General features: G+C 45.9%; 2 protein-coding genes across 3 annotated transcripts; both read right to left on the bottom strand.

The window, feature by feature from the left end:
* Window positions 1-2: 2 nt before the first annotated feature.
* Window positions 3-4,719, bottom strand: LOC117848185 (probable receptor-like protein kinase At2g47060). Of its 2 annotated transcripts, XM_034729515.2 has the most exons (8): window positions 4,541-4,719; window positions 3,057-3,162; window positions 2,698-2,945; window positions 2,491-2,617; window positions 2,097-2,370; window positions 1,883-2,015; window positions 1,690-1,776; window positions 3-332 (listed from the first exon to the last, which is right to left on the bottom strand). In XM_034729515.2, the coding sequence occupies exons 2-8, from the start codon at window positions 3,139-3,141 to the stop codon at window positions 201-203; spliced, it is 1,086 nt and encodes a 361-aa protein (XP_034585406.1). In that variant the 5' UTR covers window positions 3,142-3,162; window positions 4,541-4,719; the 3' UTR covers window positions 3-200. The 2 variants fall into 2 exon arrangements, with proteins under 2 accessions (XP_034585406.1, XP_072148649.1); XM_072292548.1 differs by lacking the exons at window positions 3,057-3,162; window positions 4,541-4,719 and having other exon boundaries at window positions 2,491-2,600; window positions 2,698-2,911.
* Window positions 4,720-11,787: 7,068 nt separating this feature from the next.
* Window positions 11,788-15,012, bottom strand: LOC117846975 (S-adenosylmethionine synthase 1). The gene is made up of 2 exons (XM_034728108.1): window positions 14,831-15,012; window positions 11,788-13,308 (listed from the first exon to the last, which is right to left on the bottom strand). Exons 1-2 carry the CDS (start codon window positions 14,995-14,997, stop codon window positions 12,108-12,110), a joined length of 1,368 nt encoding a protein of 455 aa, XP_034583999.1. The 5' UTR covers window positions 14,998-15,012; the 3' UTR covers window positions 11,788-12,107.
* Window positions 15,013-16,183: the final 1,171 nt, after the last annotated feature.

Here is a 16,183-nt window from a genome sequence, read left to right as displayed (position 1 = left end):
CGTGCCACCAATAAACAGGTCATCTTGCAACCGATAGAAAGAATCAAATATTGTAGGGGTACAAGAATCTTGATGTTTACAACTCGGGGGAAGAATAATCACAAATGTTACATGCTGCCAGGCAAACGTTTGCAAGAACGACATTGTCGACTCATATATCTTACTTATCTATCATACAAGAAGGGGGAGTGAAGTGAAGCTTATGATCCGGCATTTTCTCCAGGGTTAGCCGCCCGCGCATTCAGCAGGGGTTGGAGCGCCTTGACCACGATGCTCATGTTTGGCCGGAAGTCTGCTTCGTATTGAACACACAATGCGGCAACGGCTGCAAACTGTTTCAAAGACAGGAGAACAACAAGGTTAAACCTTAGATGGATCAACAAAGGATATCTGAACCCAATAACAAACACTTGATAGGCACAAGCAGGAAAGGATCAAAGCTTATATCATAATAAGTAACTGAATACAAACATGCTTCAAGAACAATGTTGTTTACAGTAGCTGATCAAATTCTATGACCACAATACCAGAATTAGGCATTTTAACAATACTTGAAGATAAGTTGGCAACAAAAACTGTTTACTCATCTTCTTCTACAACCGTCACTTTGTTCTTCAGTAACCAACTTTCTTCAGCACTTTGTCAAAATAGTTGGGAAAATTGGGTTCGTGACACCGAAAGATTCATGTTTTAGAAATTTATCATCGAATCGTTCCGGTATACTTTAATACCATCAAAAGATGTCGCTGTTTAGAATTTTACCACTCCGTCACATTTTCCATCCATACTGCCGTTTCTTCACGATTTCTCTTCCTTCTGCCGTTTGGCTCTCAACCTTTCTTCTCTCTCCAACCAGTGAACGGAGGAGCTGCTCCCCCTCCAACCAAACCAGAGGAGCCGGCAAGCCGCATGTGCTTGCTGCTTTCATTGGTCAGGAAGTGAAGGGCCATTGCTGCTTCCATTGGTCAGGCAGTGAAGGGCCCTTGCTGATGCGTGCTGGGTCTGGGTGCTGCCACTGCAGGATCTAATTCCCTTGCCATGGCATGTACTACAGCAGTAGCAGGCAGCAAGCTGCAAATCCTCAGTGCCCAGCTCTAAATCGGCTTCATCCTCAATGGAACACGAATCCATTCAGCTCCTCTGCAGGTGCCATAATGTACTTGAGCCTGACGGGGAGAGGTGTGACAGGAGTCAGTTGGCTCACAGCGGACTTTGGCGTAGCCAAGCTGGGGCAGCCATGGCTGGAAGCTAGCTTGGGCGCAGTGGCCGAGCCGAGCTGGGGGCGAAGAAGTGGGTTGATGCGCGGGCAGAGCGGCGGCCTGCGGCCAAGCCAAACTGTTGCGCGGCTATGGGGCAAGGTGGAGCTGATGTAAGGTCTGGCCATGGGTTGAGTAGGTTGGGGCACGGCGGCCTGCGGGCTGCCGCCAACAACCTGGGTGCAGCGCTTGCGCCAGAGACGGAGAAGATGAACAGGAAATAACGGAGATGACGTGGGATGGATGAAAAATGTCACGGAATGGTATATTTCTTAACGGTGGAATCTTTCAATGGTATTAAAGCGTACCACATCAGTTCGCTGGTAAATTTCTAAAACATGGATCTTTCAGTGTCGCAAACCCAATTTTTCCAAATAGTTGAGACAACCAACTTTAGTTAGGCATACTTCAGAAGAAAGGTTGTTCATAGTACCTTTGCAACAGCTTTAGGAGGATAGTCACCTCCAAGTCTTGAGTCAACACATTGTCTAACCTTGTCTTCACTAAGTCTTGGGGTAGCCTGCCAGAATTGAACAAATCAGAAATTTGATCCACCAACACTACATTGGTAAGCACTACAGGTCCAATTATCTTATAAGCACAAAGAGCATGTAGATGAAACTTACCCAGGTCACAAGGCTCTGCTGTCCCCTTGGCAAAGTATGGTCGACAGGTTTCCTTCCAGTCAACAGCTCGAGAAGAACAACTCCGAAACTATACACATCACTCTTAGAGCTGAGTTGTCCAGTCATTGCATACCTGACACAAAAATTTCAAGCAACATTAGGGTAAATTAATTAAAAGATCTATAGAACAATTGAAAAGGAAATTGGAACATACTCAGGAGCATGATATCCGAATGTTCCAAGAACCCTAGTAGAGTGAAGCCGAGCTGCCATGTCAGGAGCTTGGTTTGACAAATCAAAGTCAGCTATCTTAGCTACATCATCATCAAAAAGAAGAACATTGCTGGACTTAATGTCTCGGTGTATGATATGGGGCTGTGCTTTCTCATGAAGATACTCAAGGCCCTTTGCTGCCCCAACAGCTATTTTCACACGTTGTGCCCATGATAAAACAGGACCAGGTTGAGCTCCTTTAACACCTTTTCTTCCTGTAAGAGGCATATTCCACATTTTTTAAGCATGGAAAATTTTCCTTTTCAGAAAAATCTTAGATCATGAGATTTCAAAAATCTCCCAAAAGATTAAAAAAAGGTTGCACAAAACAGTACCATGAAGCATATCATGAAGAGAGCCCATAGTAGCAAACTCATAAGCAAGAACACGTAGGGTCCCATCAGCGCAGTAACCAAGCAACTCAACTACATTTTCGTGCTTCAGCCTTGACACCATGGATACCTGCAGATGCATTTCAGAATGACTACAACGTGCACAAAAAAGAAAAATAGATGCCTGTTCGTAAACAAGGAGATACGGACCTGTGCCAAGAATTCTTGGTCTGGCTGCTTATTAGAATCCAACTTTTTGACTGCCGCACTCCTACCATTTCTTAGAACACCAAAATATACTCTTCCAAAGGAGCCCTCACCAATCAAAGCTTCATCACCATAACCCTTGGTCACCTCCTTAATCTCATCCACAGGAATGGTAGGGACTGCAATTGGTTGCATTTTCACAGGCTGAGGACCCTTGGGAGGTTGATCAGCAGGGCGGTATGCATCATTCCCTGCAGGTCAGTTGGAGTTTATTAAAATTTATAATCAATCACCAAAAGTTAAATACATGGTATAAGAACTGGTTCTGTGCATGGGACTAATAAAAGGTTCAGTGCTCTTACTTGCTGGATGGTGTCCTGGGTACTGATTCCTGGAGTCTGGTACTCCTTGTGTATCTTCATCACCACAGCATCCAAAGCACGACATATTCTATCCAAAAAACAAGATCTGGAAGTGGAACCAAGTACTGATTATTAGAAGCAGTAAGATGAGTGAACACTGGCTCACGGAGGGGCGAAAAAGAGGAAGAACAAATAGGAAACGCGAGAAGTGTCCACTCAATGCCAGACTAGCATAGGTGCAAAGTAACCAAATTGACCCACATGTCACAAACAATCTATGCAAAGAAAAACATGGAGGTATTCCTGTGTTCTTTGTTGTTTCCCAACTGCTGCGGCAGATTAAAATATATCTGTAAGGAAGGTACTAACTACTAACAATCGCCACTTGCTCATAAGCTGATCAAAGAACAGCTCATTCTGCATGGACAACCTTGACAGTTCTTAATATTCTACAGATTTCGTACCACTTTAGCTCCAGACCCAATTATGCACTTTGGTTGGAAATCTGTTAGATGAACCATCCACCAATCAGCAGTTAGGCCATTGCAACACAGGACGCATACTTGCAAATATGCTTCTTTCCAAAAACAAGAGGGAATTCTTGATGTTACTGAAACTGCATTGGTCACTTGGCCTATGGATTTCATCTCAATAATAGCTGCATTAAAATTTATCACCACCCGTTTGGTGCACTGCTGCTCCTCCATGGTGCCAGCCCCAAGAGGTCACCTTTTTTCCCTCGTGCCCACAGCTCACGAACCATGCAGTTGCCACACACGCCAGCTCATGGAACAGGGCCAATCCAAAAGACTAGCTACACCGTGTTCACTCCAGCTCTTACTTGGCACTGCCAAACTTGCAATTGCTTTAGCATTGAAGCATCATCTCTCCGCGCTATGGATTCAGCGATAAATCTCCAAATGTCACACCGCACTGCTCCACGGATGAACTAACTAACGACTCCATGTCAGCATGGCACGCACGCACTTGCAATAAAAGGTGCCATTTTCTAATCCCTGATGAGACTAACGCTACTCCGCGGCGACCTGCAATCAAGAAATTGCTCGCGAGAACCGATTAGGAAACCGACGCAGAAGGATGTTCCCCTCGAGCAAACGGAAGAAAGGGGAACAAAGGTGTAAACAAGACTAGAGCACACAACGGCCTTTCCCCAAGCTCCACGCGCTACGAATTTAGCAAGGGGTCACCAGAACAACCTAATCAAACTAACTAGAACGAATTGCAGATTGACCGGCTGGCGACGAGCTGCGGAGCCCGACCCCCTCCAGGCTCCAGATTCGGCGCTCCAGGCCGCCAAGAACCGCAGCCCAGCAGCCCAATTCCGCCCCCACAAAAGTAACCGGCAGAGAAACCGCCCCCAAAGTAGATATCACAAGCAACCACAACCGCATGAAACCACAGATCAGAGCAGCGGTGGCGCCTTTCAGGAGCAGGGGCGCTGAATCCGTAGTCAAAAATCGCACCTTTGCGTGTCCCGGCGGCGATGGCGGCGAACGGTGGAAGACGATGCCGGAGGAGGAGGAGGAGGCGGCGGCGGCACGAGGACGAGGGGAGGCAGCGGAGGTACGCGGAGGAGGACGGGAAGGGAAGCGAGTAGGAAGGCAGCTAGTACTCTCCTTGCGACGGGCGGAGCTGGAGGCTGTGCCGGTCACCAGCGGTGAGGTTATATACTGCTGCAACTGGTCTACTGTCCTCCGTGTCCGTGTGGTGTCTGGTGTGGTCGTCTCGTCAGAATGCGTGTGTGAGAAAGGGCAAAAGCCAAACTCCCCATGTGCCTTTTCCAATTTTCTAATCCCGAAGCTTTCATCTCACGCAGCAAGAACTTTCAGTTGACCACGTCCCTCTTTCAACTCGTCAAATCGAATACGAAAGATTCAATTTTTCAGCTTTATCTCCCAGCAATGATCTTTAGCACAAAAACTCAAAATATAATCCACTCGAATTTGGGAAAAAGAGGAAAGTTAGATTCAAGCATAACTCATGAGCTCTCTTCTCATGCATCTTTACACTGCACCACTCGCTACCGGAGAAGGAGAAGAAGAGAGGGGTTAGGGTTTTCAGAGTTGAGGATTGCTGGGTTGATCTGCGCCCGCTGAATTTAGAGGGAGAACCTGGAGCGACAATGGATCGATAGTGGTTGCAGGTTGCTGGGTAGCGAGGGCGCCGCCGGTCGGTGTGGTGTAGGACGACCGGTGGCCCATAGTGCAGCGGGGGCGGAGGACGCCATAGTAGATCGCAATGGCAACGTGGAGGCGGCGGGGGTGGTCGATGGGCGGAATGGTTGGCGACGAGGTCGTCGCAGGGCACGGGCGGTGGGAGCAGCATGTGAAAGATGCCGGAGTAGATCACAAGAGCAGCATGGAGGCGGCCAAACGATCTGTGGGCGGTGTGGTCGGCGGCAAGGTCACCGCGCGGGGCACGGGCAGTGGGAATAGTTGGCGGCGAGGGCAGAGGATGGATAGAAAGGAGAGGGGGAGGGGGAGAAAGGGCGCCGCATCAGCGGGTCAGAGGTCATGGGGCGGTGTCGGGTGGGTGCGCGGGGAAGGAGGTGCCAACAGGGTGTCGTCGAATGGATGGAATGGACGAGAAGATGAAGAAGATAAGAACGATACATGTGAGGTCCATGCTGGTAGATATAAGATGGTGAGGAGGGATGAACCTGGACGGCTCTCGCACTAGCAAGAGCAATGTCTGTCTAGTTGGGTCCTTTAACTCCTTTGAGAAATTTCAAGCCATAGCCCCTAAAATAGCAAATAAGAGAGGACTAGGCAGTACCCTAGTTGATCGCCCTCCTGGTAGAGTGTGGCTCGGGCTGAAATCCTGATCCTCACTTCTCATTCCTTGGAGTGACAGGGGGCTAATCACTCTTGCCTCTTCTTTTAAGAAAATGGCTAATAAGGTAAAAAAAATGAGATGTGGATGTGTTGTGATCTTCTGGTCTCATACTAACTACTCTCTTTGTTGTTTTACAATTTTATTTCATTGTGGCAAACCTTTAGCTTACAATATATATTTGTTGGTATATATTTGGTAACAATAGGATCTTATTAAAAATCTTACTTATATAATAAGTTTCTTTCACATAAGTGAACTAATAGAATAATTGTTAGTTAAAGCCTTATTACAACGAAACGAGATACATCTTGTAAATAACCTGCACCCGGTGTAATGACCTTCTCTCCCTCTTGTGGCTAACTTTAACAAGCTTAATGTGTACCCATCATCTCTCTTTACCAATACTATAAACTTTGCCAAACTATTGCTATCTTTTCTTAGCCAGCAAAGCTTTTTCAAGCAATGTAAAAAGAGCATGATGTTGAAAGAATTCAATAGATCTAAGTTTCTGCACCTGAATATGAGATGATAAGAATATGATGGTGTTATTGGGTAATTAAGGTTCAATAATCAAGGCAAAGAAAGATCACAGTAGGATTGAACAAATTATAACTCGTTTAAGTGAGGCTGCTGGTATCACAAAAGTAGCTACACTAGACGTCACACAATAACGCTACACCCTTTGCCGTGGCGAGAGGAAATACCATGTAAACAACTTGACAACGGCACTTGGTCAATCATCTAGTCGCTGAATCGGTCTGATTAATAAGCCGCACCCGGTAACAGCCTTGGGCAGCGTTGACTACATCGCAGACCATTTCCATTTGACCTTTGATGCCAACGTATGAGCAAGCATTCGTCAGGGATTTGGATGCGTGTGCTTGTGATATCCAAACCCCTCGTCAGTAATGTGCTGTGCTATATGCTCGTCTGAAATTGAAAACAAAAGAAAGATCACGATTGGTTTAGTCTCAAAATAATTGGGTTTCAGCAGGACGGTCGACGGAGCGAAAAGAAAAGACCTGGCATTAATGAGGTGGCAGGATGATCCCTTGGACATTGCCCATCGGAGGAGGTAAGCTCACCGGCGGCGAGCGGCGGTGGCCCGCCGGACTGGCCTGGCCCCTGTTGACTGACCAAACGCGGCGCCAGGTGGGTCAGGTCAGGTCGGCCTGGCGGCTTGCCTGCTCTGCTCAAGCTGTCTCACATGCTACAGTTGCTAGCTGTCCTTGCTCTCTGCTGCTACTGTGCATGCCTGACTTTTGGTCTGCACTGACAGACCAAACCAGAAGCTCTCACAGAGTAGCATTTTTCCTGAGGCCATGTGTAGTTATCCTAACTCCGGACTTTGATACTATGCAAAAAGAAGATTCCCTATCACATCAAACTTGCGGTACATGTATGGAGTACTAAATGTAGATGAAATTAAAAACTAATGGCACAGTTTTGTTGTACTTTGCGAGACGAATCTTTTGAGCCTAATTAGTCAATATTTGAACAATAATTCACAAATACAAACGAAACGCTACAGTGTGCTACAGTGCTGGTACAGTAATTTTGCATCTTCAAAGTTGGGCAACTAAATAAGGTCTGAGTAGCATTATTTTTAGGCTACTCCAATGCTGATTAGTTAAGTATCATTAGCATTGGTGAATCCCGAGCAGCAACAGAGAATCCCGCCGCCGGGAGCTTCTGATGCAAACATCTGTGCCGATGCCAGTTCAGAATGTGTTGAAAAAATTGTCTGTTTTCTATGTGTGTTCGTACCATCAGACTGAACCGACATATCTATATTCTATTTCCTTATGAGTTATGACCATGCGCATTCAGGTTTCTTCATATCATCAAACCGAGGAGTTGTGCCATATCTCTTCACCACTTCACCCCTTTTGACAACAATTTCTTACTGTGAATTAAAAAATTGCATCAAGAGACTGAAGACTGAAAAAAATTGCATTAAGAAAGAGCTTAAGAGCACGGCACTCGCGTCTAATGGCCAGTGGTTGCTGGATTGTATGTGGCACCAAGAAACAGGGATATATGCTAGTATATATGAGAAATCACATCACAAATGATGAGGATGGTAGAGTAGTCATGCATGAGCTGGCCATACTACCTATGCGTCGCAGCCAATGATGATCTGCATGTGGTTTAGGCTCCCCGGATCATGATTTCATTCTTGCTAATCACTCCCTCCTTGGGGGCCATGACAACGAGCCACGGGGGAATGTTTTCTTGCAATCGATCTGGATTCTGTTTGGTTGAGAGCAGACGCGCCGATTTCGGTGATCGGATTTTTGCGGAGAGCATTGTTTTCTAGTGCTGTCGAGCTTCTGAAAATAGTCGTCCCCATTCGTGCTTGCCGGTTGTAGTTTTTTGGATTTTTAGCTCTTTGTTTGGCCGTCAAATGTAAATAAAACGTAGTAGCCTTTTGACTTGGTGTACTGCCAATTGGTGTTTAGGCCAAGTTGGCCCATAAGTTATGCAATCCTGTAGACTTGTTATGCTGTACTACTCACTCATCAAATGTGTACTGAATAACCTTTGCAGTTAATTTTGTCAAGAGTGTCCCTCTCCAAAACTTTACTTTGTTACCCACAGGATAGCCCACGCAAATAGCGCAGATAGCTAGCTTTTTTTAATACTAACATTTGGACTCTTTTTTACTTGAAAAAATCATTTAAATAATTTTGTGTTGCTTTGCACTATCGTTGCTTTATCCAAATTGCCTTGTAAAGACATAATCTTTTTAAAAATCATATTTATAGCATGAAACATGGAATTATAATAAAATGGAATGTCTTATTCAAAAACATAGTTTTTGTGTTTATTGAAACTAATATGTAGATTTTTTGTCTTGTGATGTGAGTTTCTGCTAGAGAGTTAGGGCCTGATTGGTTTGAAATCAAACCTCGCCATGCCCTAAGGTTAGTCAAGTGTTACCAAGTTAGCAGCTACTACCTCCATATCAAATATTTGTCGCTATTGATTTTTATCACAACATTTGACCATTCATCTTATTCAAAAAATTATGTAAGTATTATTTATTTTGTTTGGGGCTTACTTTACCATCATAGGTATTTTAAGTATGACTTATCTTTTTATGCATTTGTAATAAATTTTTGAATAACATGAATGGTCAAACGTTGTGATAAAAATCAATAGCAATAAATATTTTGATACGGAGGGAGTATTTGGTTGTAGCCACAAACCATGGCAAGATTCCTCTTCTACCAGCTCGGTCGCACGTATCGGTGATTAAAAAAGTGTGGCAAGATTCTCCTATACAAGCTAAAAGTGTGGCAAAAATTTTGATGAACTGATTAACTTTAGTTAAGTTTTGCTAGAAATTGTGATAAACATGTACAATCTTAGTATAGTAACCTGTAGTTATGGTAACATTATTATATATTCTTAGGTTTTAAGAAGGTATGAGTGAGTTAGAAGATTTTAAGTAGTCTGTTGTTGAGAAGTTCATAAGCCCACTCAGCTAAATTGTTCCAATTGATGTAAAAGGCTCTCGCTAGCTCCGACTACTGTAGGTGACAGGGTGGGTGTCAGAGGAGCCGGAGCCGGTGGAGCTACAATTTGTAGCTCCACTGGCTCCTTGTGTTTTTGTGAGGGGAAGGGAGAGGAGAGAGAAAAGGATCTTCGGCGAACAGTACACGCACAGTGGCAAGTGAAGCCGGAGCCATTTGGAGCCGACCAAACTGGCCTAAAGTTTTGTTATTATTGATGAATTGTTCTCATATCTTGCTATGCATGGACCTCCACCTAATACTTTTTGTTGCCACGCATCCATAGATTGGACACGATGTGTAGATAGAATTGGAAATTGACGTGGCAACTTTGAAACTGAAGGGCAAGAATAGGTCTAATGCGTAGAAGGAGCTTGGAATTCAAAGCATCTTTAAATCCATCCCTTTACTTTACTCTTTCTGTATCATTGTTGTATAAAGCTTAGTTGATACTCGTAGTTTATATGTTACTGCAACCCATACATATGCATTTGAATTCTATGGTACTTCCTCCGTACCAAATTATATGTTGTTTTGGTATTTTTAGATTTATAGCTTTTGTTAGCACCTAAATATAAACCATGTCTATATACATGTAGTCAAACCTATGAATCTAAAAATATCAAAATGATCTACAATTTGGACGGAAGTATGTAAAAGTTGTGGCTTCTCACATGCATTAAAATATGGCATCCTACGATGTCTATGGCTCACATATTCTATTGTTTATAGTCACTAGTCTAGGCGCCATTGCAAGCCTGCAAGGACTGTATGTAGTTGTCTTGCTCGCTAATGCCCTGCAGCCCGCATGCATGCCTGATCGTTGAGCACTGAAGATCGGTGGCGAGCTCCCGGCCTGCTCGTTGAGGCCCTTCACTGGTTAGTGAGTGATGCGTTGGCCAGCATCAACCAGCAGCGGTTTTGCTTGGCGGTGAGAACGGCTTTTGCAGTTGGTATTTTACCGTCTATACGGTGCATGCATGCCATTACATTGAAGACTGCCCAGCGCAAAAGGAAGGCACGTGACGTTCAAAGGAAAAAAAAAAAAGACATGACAGCTATTAGATTAGATTAGGACTCCTAGTACAAAAAAAGGCAGTAATATTTTTCTGGTTCCATCCCAAGCTTGTTCTATTATTACGTCCAAACTATTAATACATAATTATATTTGAACGTGGATTCTTTTTCGATTGATATAGATAGTTAGATCATCATAAAACCAACAGCATATATCATTCTCTTTTTTCTAACTAACGTAGGAATTTCGAGATCCTCTTGACGAATTTGGTGGCTTCTTTTAACACTGTTGTATTAAGATAATAGATATCCTGGACTTCCTTGTCCACGGCCCAAAAAGTTGTCATCGCTGTCAATTCCGTGGAGTGCTTGTGAGGCAAAAGAGTTAAAGAAACGCAATTACATTTGGCATTCGGTGAATCACCAGCAGATAATTAACCTGACACTTGCATTTGGTTCGTTACATTTGGCACCCATTTGGTTCGTTACATTGAACTGCAAATCCTTTGTTTACCATCTGTCGGTTGACCTGCAGTTTCAGCTTGCTGTACATGCGGCGTGCAGTGCCGGGTGGCCGAACCTGAAAGCCGGTCCGGTTGCGTCTTTGGCAATTGGCATGATAAACAAAGTTCAGCAAGGTTGGTTTGGGTCATATCCAAAACGGGCAGCCGCCGCCAGCTAGGACGGGCAGGAGCAGCCTTGATGAAAATCTTCTGCAAATCAGCATGCGCTGTCATCTCCAAGGTAATCCCAATCGTCACATATTCCTAGAGATTTCAGCAGAGATTTAAGGTAATCCCCCATGGTTTGCCAGAATTTCAGATACACGTCGACAGAACTAACAGGGTACAGAATTTCAACACAGGTTCAGAGGGTGACAGCCAAAACATAGCCACCGAACAGTGTTTTTCTTTCACAACAAATCAGCCATTTCAACTTTTCAGCCAGCTTATAAATCCGGCCGAACATAATTCAAGATTCAGACTGCTGAACCGAAAGAGAAGATTCAGGAGCCAGATAAGCTGTGACTGACACGCGCAGCTGACAAAGCATGCACTTGCACTCGTTGAGTTGTTGGTGCAATTAACCCCTGATCTTTCAAGTATTCTCGCCTGTTAATGGCATTAAATCCTTTCTAGCTGCTCACCAACCACCTGTTAATATCAATAAGAGGCAGGTGAGCAATATCAGTCCATAGGTCACCCTACACATGAAAGGTACTCAGTCTGCATGTTCAGTTAGCACAAGCAGGTTGCAGCTTCACCAAACACATACAGTCGGCCATTGCTGCTTCACCAAACATAAACACTACCTGTTGGAGCTACACCAAACACTTGCACTGACCAAAGAACATTAATAGATCATCAGGACTGTTCAAGTAATCACGCATGACAAGATAGAAAGCAGCAGGTCCCCTTCCTTCTCAAAGTAGCCTGCAGCTTCATTCTTTGGTTCACCATTACATAAACAGCAAAACCAGAAATAGCAGACAATAATTCCTCCTCTAGGTAAATAACCAGACACAGTAATACCCTCACAAGTACCACTTATTAGGACAGTACAATACAAATGATAGCAAGGGGCAGATCAAGAATCACAACACAGAAGCCACCAAACATGATAAGCGCAGCAGACCAAAAGCTTCTTCTCAAAGGGCGCCTTAGGCAGAAGGCTTCTCCCACTTGAGGGGCTTCACCACCTCCCAGGTGAAGTCAGGGTCGTCCCTTCCGAAGTGACCGTAGGCAGCTGTCTTGAGGTAGCGCCCGTTGCCGCCTTTCTTGAGGTCAAGGTTGATGATGATCATGCCAGGCCTGAAGTCGAAGTTCTCCTTAATAATCTTGAGGATCTCCTTGTCGGGGATCGTGCCAGTGCCATATGTGTCAACAAACACGGAGAGGGGCTCAGGCACACCGATGGCATAGGAGACCTGGACGATGGCGCGGCGAGCAAGGCCATTAGCGACAATGCTCTTGGCAGCTTGCCTGGCAATGTAGGCTCCACTGCGGTCAACCTTGGTTGGGTCCTTGCCGGAGAAAGCACCACCACCGTGGGCTCCCCAGCCACCATAGGTGTCAATGATGATCTTCCGGCCAGTGAGACCAGCATCACCATGAGGTCCACCGATGACAAAGCGACCAGATGGGTTAAGGTGGAAGATGGTCTTCTCGTCAAGGTACTGCTCAGGGATGACAGGCTTGATGACATGCTCCTTGAGGTCAGCGGCAATCTCATCGTTGGTGACTGTCTCGTCGTGCTGGGTAGAGATGAGGACAGTGTGGACACGGATGGGGACCATCGCACCACCCTCATTGCGGTACTCGACAGTCACCTGGGTCTTCCCATCAGGCCTGAGCCAGGGGCAGGTCCCATTCTTGCGCACCTCTGTGAGACGAGCACCAAGCTTGGTGGCAAGGACGTGGCTGAGGGGCATCAGCTCAGGGGTCTCATCAGTTGCATACCCAAACATGTGTCCCTGGTCACCAGCTCCGATCTCCTCAGGGCGCTTTGTGAAGTGGCCATGCACACCCTGAGCAATATCAGGGGACTGCTGCTCAATGTTCACGAGCACCTTGCAGTGGTCAGCGTCAAGCCCGACATCTGCCGACACGAAACCGATGTTGCGGCAAGTGTCCCTGACAATCTTCTCGTAGTCGACGTTGGCCTTGGTGGTGATCTCACCAAAGACCATGACCATGTTAGTCTTGGTGCAGGTCTCGCAAGCAACCTTGCTGTCGGGGTCCTCAGCAAGGCAAGCATCAAGCACAGCATCTGAGACCTGGTCGCAGAGCTTGTCAGGGTGTCCCTCATTCACGGACTCCGAGGTGAAGAGGAAGGTGTCGACTGCGGCCATCTTTTCTGATCTGCAGCAGGCAATACAAATGTTTAGTTACAGACAATATGGTAGAAAAAATCGCTCAGGCAAAGTAAAAATTACTGCAACCAAACAAATTCGTGATCAACAAAGCAGAGATTGATATGCTCATATACATAAGACCAATAACTAATCAATTTGTTGAAATGTTTATAAATCACACTGACAGGACAATCTGGATTCTTAGCAAACACAGTACTTCTTTTAGGCCAGGATACTTTACCGAAATTTGTCCTATTGTCTCATGCAGTATAAGGAAATATAAAAAAGAAACATTAGTCTAATAAACAAGCAACAAAAAGGGCATCTTTGTATCTTATGGCCATGAAAACCTTCTGTTTTGTTGGCACATAACAAGACCACACACTCCAGGCTGAGAGATTCGTCATGCTCTAAATTCCTCCAATAAAAAGTTTGGCATTTCTGATCTGCTGGCACAAGAGTATGGTCCATATGTGTGGCTAGTGGATGCAAGGCACAAGGAATCTACCAAGTCTCAGCCGAATCACCATAAGAATAAGTATGGTCCATATGTGTGGCTAGTGGATGCAAGGCACAAGGAATCTACCAAGTCTCGGCCGAATCAGCATAAGAATAAAAAATCGCCCAATGAGATCCTAGGAACAAAATAACCACTCAAATATGCTTCCACTACCTACTGTAAGGCAAAAAGGTAATATTTATGAAGCAACACATCACGGGACATGGTAAAAGCAAGACCCAGTAGCTCCAAATTTTTAACTGCTTGCAGAAAGAAAACCCCTCAGAAACCCCATAGCAGCATGTGCATGTTGCCTATCAAAAAGTGCTTTGAGCATGGGGATTTGCTTGTAGATCGTCATAAGACAAAACTAACCAAAAGTCAGATTCTTTTTCCTAACCATTTTATTAGGAGATGTAAAATCAGCATCACTATCATTTCAGCAGCAACCTTTACAGTATACAGTAAAAACCTAAGCAGTTCTCCACCAGTTTTTACCGCATAAACAAAGATTAAAGCATGCTGACACGGAAGCACAAACTTTTCCTAAACATGCATGGCATTCCAAGGAGTCCATTTCATCCGACCACGTGGTGAACCTTTCCTCTTCCGTCCTCTAGAACACGACAAGAATTCTACGAGTGACAAGAACCATTCACTACCCGTTCCAAACAGGCGGGTACGAAAGAGACCCCCCCCATCTCTAACTATAGGATTATAGCAAAAGAAAAAGGAAACATTTCGCGGTACATATAACAGAAAAAAAACGCAAAAGCTGTTATGGGAGCACCAATCTTGTACGCTGATGGCTAGAAATGCGCAAGACGCGCGCGCGCAAGCCTATCATCCGAGGCACGAAGCAACCAGGCAAACCATTGCCAGCGCGGCGGATCAAGAACCCCCCTGGCTCCTAGAAAACAAGATACTAGTACAAAACAAAAGGAAAACCCTACGGCGGGCAAACCCCACCGAACTCAGAGCAGAGCGGCGGACCGACGGCGGGAGAGGCGGGGACGGAGGGGATGTTTACCTGCGGCGGCGGCGCGGGTTGGTCGGGCGGATCCGATCAGATCCGGCGGAGGGGGAGACGGGAGGAGGCGGGGTGGATGAGGATGAGATGGTAACAAGTTGGGGAGTGCTCGTCTCAGATCCGACCCGGCCGCAGCGCACGCCGAGCTGGGCCGCGCGCCGGCCCATTTATAGCTCCCCCGCGGCGGCCGGCGGGGGAGCCCGCCGTCGGATTGGATTTGGTCGGATCGGGCGGTCCGGTGGACGCCTGGGTGGGTTGGGTGGCGGACAGCGACCCGTACCCACCAAACTCCCCTCCCACTCTCCCAGGCCGGGCCGGGGTGATTTTAATTTGGTCGCATGGGTCGCTGCGACGTGGGCCCGGTCCCCGGAGCCGCGTGGTTCTCGCCCCCCGCTCCACCAACCGCCCCACGGTGGGCCCCACGAGGCGCTGCTGGTGCTGTGGGGAGTCGGCGTGACAGCACGAACACGGCCTGGCTAATGACGCGCTACCAAAATTAGTGTCCAGGTTCATAGTCACCATTAGCCTCAAATCACAGCAGGAAACTTAACTGTCCTGAGTCATGGTCAGTCTGTCTCTACTACTCATTCAAAACAAAAAGGAAACTTAAACTGTCCTAGCTAGGCTTATGTTATCAGTGTTTAATTTGCTGGCGCAGTGGCAGGCTAAAAGCTGCTTGCTGGTCAGGTCGTCAAACACGATTCAATCTTTGGGTCATCTTCAACCTTGGCCGTTACATGCCCATTTTCATCTGCATTTCCACGCGCCGCAACGGGAAAGCCATCTACGCCCGGCAGACGTTTAGATCCACAAAATCTATCACATATATGATCCACATGTTAGCGCCGGTGGCGAACGGAGAGCTGCCAGATACAGGACTCCACCCGTGTCTTCCTCTTCTTCTTCTCAAACTTTTTTTTTTCTTCTTCTTCAACTTCATCCATAACAAAACTTGTTTTCTAGAACTGCCACTTGTTAGCACCACGATGCCATGTTACCATCTCGGATCTATATGTCAGGTCACGCTAAGGGACAGTGAGAGGGTAAAAAGAGTGGTGGAGATAGTTAAAAGAAGGTGGCACCAGATAGAAAAGAGAGTGAGAAAAAGTTGAAAATGGACTCAATGACCTTCCATCCTCAAACAAAGTCTCAAACAAAAGTCTCGATCATTTTTGGACCCAGAACTAAAAGAGACTTTAGTCCCGGATCTAAATTTCGTAATCCATGAGAAACTTTTTAGTCCCGGTTAGGTAACACCAACTGGGACTAAAAGTGACGCTTTAGTCCCGATTAGTGTTACAAATCCACATGGAAGCTACGTCCGAGGCAAGAGGTTGCAGGTTCGAAATCCAC

This window comes from Setaria viridis, chromosome 3 (genome assembly GCF_005286985.2).
Source record: "Setaria viridis chromosome 3, Setaria_viridis_v4.0, whole genome shotgun sequence".
In the NCBI taxonomy this organism is placed as follows: Eukaryota; Viridiplantae; Streptophyta; class Magnoliopsida; order Poales; family Poaceae; genus Setaria; species Setaria viridis.
The sequence above is the reverse complement of the archived record's forward strand: the minus strand, read 5'-3'. Positions and strand labels throughout refer to the sequence as shown.